The sequence below is a fragment of the Plasmodium brasilianum genome, chromosome 2, assembly GCF_023973825.1.
Source record: "Plasmodium brasilianum strain Bolivian I chromosome 2, whole genome shotgun sequence".
In the NCBI taxonomy this organism is placed as follows: domain Eukaryota; phylum Apicomplexa; class Aconoidasida; order Haemosporida; family Plasmodiidae; genus Plasmodium; species Plasmodium brasilianum.
The window spans coordinates 1,199,912-1,205,890 of record NC_090115.1 but is presented as its reverse complement, the minus strand read 5'-3'; the positions used below and the strand labels follow the sequence as shown (position 1 = coordinate 1,205,890).

Sequence of the window (5,979 nt, the reverse complement as noted above, 5' to 3'; positions counted from 1 at the left end):
AATTCTAATACAATAAAAAAAACTTTCATTAAAATAAAAAAACTTGAATTGATTCATAGATATATGCAATATATAATTTATTTATATAATGTAGTGCACTAATTAAACGATTCTTTTATTAATAATTTTCAGAATATATAGAAAAATAAATATGCGATTTTTTATTTTATGTAAATGTTAAGTTTATCTATTATACAGAATGTAGAGAATATATAAAATATATTTCTCGACATAATAGGATAACAATTATCAATTCTAAGAATGGTATCTTATTAATAATTCAAATTTTGTAAACACTTTTTTTAAAAACTAATTATGTACAATTATAATAAAATTAATTATAAAAGAAAAAAATAACATATGAAATGTTAATTATTACACTTCAATTAATTAGTACGCAAGCACATAAAATTTTTTACTGTTTCTATTTTCTTAAAAAATCAAATTTATAAGATCTACATAATCTGCGAAGTACTGTCAATTCTTAAAGAAAATACAAACTAATTTTTTTTTTCTTTTGTAGCATAAATTTTAAAAGTTACACTTTTTAATTTATTCAATTATTTTCTAAATAAAAATTTTGAATATTCATATATTTAAAACTTTAATTTCTTTTTAATTAATTATATACTCATAAAAGATATACTAATATATTAAAAAAAGAAAAAGAAAAATATATGTTAAGGGAAAAACTTCTACAGAAATATCATATGCACTAGCATAAATTTAAGTTTTTTCTAGAAGTAAATTTAAAAATATGGTTAATATATATTGCGTATAATATGTACATAACAAATAAGAAGGAATAATAATACAATTTATTAAAATGTATTTTTTAGTATTTTTTTGCTGCAATTTTTAACGGACAAGTTATTTTTCATTTATTCCGTTACAAATATATAAGATTACGAACGCATTTCAAAGTTACAAAATAGTAAATCGACCTGAATATATAAATAAATAATATTATTTTAAAAATGTATTTAACAACAAAATTTTATAATATAGTAATAATTATTACCTTATTCACTGAAACACTAGGAGTGATAAATATTAAAATAATATTTGGTATAAAAATTTATTTAATCGTCTGAAATATAACATAATGTTATTGTTCTTAGAAAATATGATTTTCTTAAAATCATAATTAAAAAATTAGAGAAAGGATATTACAAAAGTTGTCATTAAAATTTCATAGATATACACAATATATGCATTTATCGTGATTTCTATGAAGACTATTATTAATCTACCTTGAACTGTTACTATGAATTAAATGTTAAACTCTTTTTCCCATATCAGATATTACTAAATAAAGTGTTAAATCCTCTATATATAAATTCTAAAATTATAAAAAGTACGTTTTCTATTTTAATTATGTTAAACAATTACTTAATAACTTTTTCTATTTTAGAAATATTCATGATTTCTAAAGGTTTTTCAAGCAATTATTTTTAAAATAAAATATAATTTTCTAGATTATTTATGTTTTTGCTAAATTAAAAAATAATGAAAAAAGAGATTAATTACTTTATAAAACATTTATTCTTCTGTATTTTTAATATATATATATATATATCATATGTGAACTGTTCTATTATATATATATATTTGTATAAACATTTTATTATTATTTCTTTCATTTGTTGATTCAATATTATTTTTTTCAAGATTATCTTATAAATCTATTATTTATACCAATATATATTATACTTTCAGTTTATGAAATTTTCAAATATATAAGCATTTAAAGTAATTTTTTTTTTTCTCTCATTATTATCGTATAAAAGGCAATTAACATATTCTTACATTTACAACAGTAATTTTACAACATTTTATTATTTTTTAACGATTACAAATTCTTCGTATACTTAATAATAAATCATTACACTTATTTAATTAAAACATCTAAGAAAATATATGGAAATTTTTCTAACAGACTTATTTAAAACCTATGTAACCAAAAAAAATAAAATTAATGTACATATGTATTATTTAAAAAAAAGTTACTCTTTTTTTTTTATTTTAATTTTATTTAAAAAAAGAAGCGTTTTATATATAAATTAATTAGTAATTTTCAGTATAAACTACTTATATTTCTATGCATCTATAATATAATATTATCTATTTACATAATATATAATTGGACATAAAAAATGAGGAAATATAAATAAAAAGCACAGATAGATTATTATATAAAAGTAGAAAAATTACATACATCTTCATTACACGTAATGATAATATACATTTTTCCACAGATATGAATGTATATAAAATTTTAATATTATGAAAAAAAAAAAGTATTTATGCATATTATTTTTTAATATTAGATTACATTTAATTCATTAATTTAAACGTTTAATACAGTAAAAATTATAAAATATATATGGTATATTTATAAATTTCCTATATAATATATATTTAATTAATTATTTAGATATAAAATTAACTCTACAATTAAGGTAAATAATAAATAGTTTACCTTTCAATTAATTGTGGATATTTAGTATTAATAAGTTATTTAACTATTATAAGTACCTGAAATTTAATAAAGATATTATATTTATATTTTATTTTTTATGTCAAGCAAAAAAAAAAAAAAAAAAAATCCGTTAAAAAAGAATTTACAGCGTAAATTTTCCACAGTTTATTTATCATAAAACTTATTTTATATAGTGAATATTATGTTTTCTTTTATACAATATATATGTTTACTACAATTAAACAAAATACATCTTCATCGTGTCGATAAAAATAAATCAAGACATATTTTTTTTTATATTAATTGTAATCAAATATTTTTCAAATTATATCAACAAATATTCATTTAAAACTAAAGAAAAATGAAAACATATAAAAAAGTATTTTTATAGTCAAAATAAAAATTAACACAAGCAATAAATAAAATTATATAAATTGTCCCACTTAATATTAATTATAATACACAAAGACATATTTTTCATACAAATATATGAAAATATACAAATATATCCAATAATTCAAAATATTCAATTTGGATAAAACGATACCTAAAATTACAAACTAAAATATATTATATATTAGAATTCACAAAAAAAATAAGATTGTTTTTTACTGGTGCGCATCGTTTAGTACAGGCATATGTATTTACACTTATAATCTTTATTCAACTATGAGTATTCATAATATGAATATAATTCATAATATTATATATAACTGTTCATATTGAGTATTTCATTACACATAAAAAATATTACTTTTTACTCATTTTACTTTTTCCTGAACTTAATTTTTTCGAACTTTTTAACTTTTTTATGATAATAAAAAACCGCTGATATAAGTATGATACCTAATATGAATAAAGGCACAAAATATATTAGAAATCCCAAAAAATATGGTACACAATGATTTTCGAATCTAACTGGAGATCCGTTCTTTTTTATCAAAACTTTTGTGAACCAATTTAAAGGAGGTCTGTTCAGAATGTCATATAAGTGCACTAAGGCCGGAGAAGCAGGTTTTGTATATAATTTTGAAAGATTTTTAATGTGTGAAAGATATGAAATTCCACTTAGATCACTAACTTGTACTACAGGAGAACAGAGAAGTATCACTTTATACAAAACATATGTAAGCCCATATCCACAAAATTTATCTAATATAAATGATAATGCTAACACCAAAAATAGTAACAATGGTAAAGCAAATCGTAATCCGCATTTTTTAAATATTATTTTTTTATAAATCTTATCACTAATTGTCCTGTTGTTTTTAAGAAAATCTGCATAATCAAGTTCTTTGAATATTTTTTTTTCTAAATGGGAATATTTTTTTGTTTCAAATATATAAGATTTACTTTTTGTATCTTTTCTATGACTTTTTTCATTAGTTGGTAAAACTCTATTTGAATGATTTTTTTTTCTTTCAGCATATTTTTCTTTACTAGTTATATCACTTTTATTGTTCACTCCATTCGGTAACTGTTCATTTATACATGTAATACTTGAATGATTATACTGTTTATATTTTGCCAACGAACGATAATTTCTTGTATATAATTCTCTATGATGATTGTAGTTAATATCAAAAAGCTTGTTAAATGCCATCTAAAAAAAATAATATCAATAATTATTATGTATAAGATTAAATATTATCATTCTAAAAAACAGCATTAAAAAGGCACAACACAGAACGTATAAATAATACAAATTTCCTAAAGTAATATTAATATACCATATATATGTAAAAATGGCATATCCAAAATAAAAGGATAAATGTAAAAATTTTAATAAATAACAGTGACTTAATTTGTTGTTCCATAATATATATCTCTTATATGGTACAATATACTGAAAAAGTATATAATTAATAATAATATAATATACTCTTAATAATAAGGGGCACTATTATTATTTATTTAACTTCTTTTTTTATTATATTTTCATAAAACAAAATTAAATGTATGCACCTATAAATTCTTTTACGACAGAGATAAAGAAAAGTAACCATAAAAATATATACAAAAATTATTATATTAAAATTATTTATAAAAGTGTAACTTTATATAATATAATATAAAATGAATTCGGTAATAAATATTCAAAATATGAAAATTATTTATTCAAAATAGTAAATTAATTAAATTACCATTTTTTTAATTTTCTAAATAAAATGATATATATATATGATTTCATAATATTTCCAAGTAGGGTATATATATAGAATATAGAATGTAGAGAATATAGAAAATAGATAATTATCTACATTAAAAGAAGTATTACTTATTTAATTGATTTTTTCTTATTAATTATTATAACAGTATAATAATAAAGAAAGAAAAGAATACATTTTACAACTTTTTATTTTATTTTATTTTTCCTCTTGTCACTAGTTACCCCATATATATATTCTTTATTATATTTTTTATAATATATAACATTAAATTTTTAGCGTATGACTTAATAAGTATATATTCAAAAGGTATATAAAAGCTTATCATTTACTTCTTAATAATAATTGTTGAAGGTTATTGTATCTAATTAAATATAATTTATACTATTTTGTATAAAAGAATAATCCATAAGTTTATCTACTTTTTTTATATTACTTTATATTTTTGTAATGTAATATATATATTTATAAGAAATACAGAAAAAAAGAAATAAATATTTATAGAGCCATTTTGTACAAAGTATATAACATAAAAATGTTATAGAAAATATACTTTAGTTATTTAATTCGATAATAAAAGGAATATTTTTTTTGTCAATATATATTTCATATATATTTAAATAATTTTTTTAAAAAGTTTTTAACTCCAAAAATTACATAAGATAATAACTAATCTGAAAGACGTTTAATCCCGTCATTTATAAATAATAATTCAAGAATTTTTAAATAGATAATGTTCCGTTAATAATTTATATATTAATGTAGAATTATGTCTTTATTTATTAATAATTTCATACGTGAAATATATAAAAAATCTACTGAAAAAAACTTTACATCATATAAGTTATGAAATCTGTATTTCACATAATATTTTTATATAAATATGACCCATTATATTTATTTATAAATAAAAAATATATTAAAACACAAAAAATAATATGGTTTTGTTCTATCTATATGAAAAAAACGTAATTTATGCAAATTAAAATTAATGTATAAAGAATTTTTTTAAAAGTTCATAAAAATTATCACTTGAAACCATAAAAAAAATAAAAATAAAAAATTTTTAAAAATATAATTTACTTCATTAGATTAGTGAAGCTATAATATCTGTAATCTTACATATTAAATTAAACGATCACATATTTTTCATAATGTAAATCTACATGATACATATTGTATATATAACTTTTGCTTATTAAGCACATATTTATATTGTTAATATAGAGAAATATAAATTTCACTTTTGTATGTTGAGAAAAATATATATTTGCATGAAATGCACAAACGTGTTAAATTATGCCAAAATAATTAAATATTATAATAAAG

The 5,979-nt window shown here is 17.9% G+C and overlaps 1 protein-coding gene across 1 annotated transcript; it reads right to left on the bottom strand.

Annotated features, from left to right (window-relative positions):
• Positions 1 to 3,248: 3,248 nt before the first annotated feature.
• On the bottom strand, positions 3,249 to 4,299 carry MKS88_000818 (uncharacterized protein; the record flags this gene model as incomplete). Its single annotated transcript, XM_067219455.1, has 2 exons — positions 3,249 to 4,085; positions 4,213 to 4,299. 2 exons carry the CDS (start codon positions 4,297 to 4,299, stop codon positions 3,249 to 3,251), a joined length of 924 nt encoding a protein of 307 aa, XP_067075599.1.
• Between the last annotated feature and the right edge of the window lie 1,680 nt (positions 4,300 to 5,979).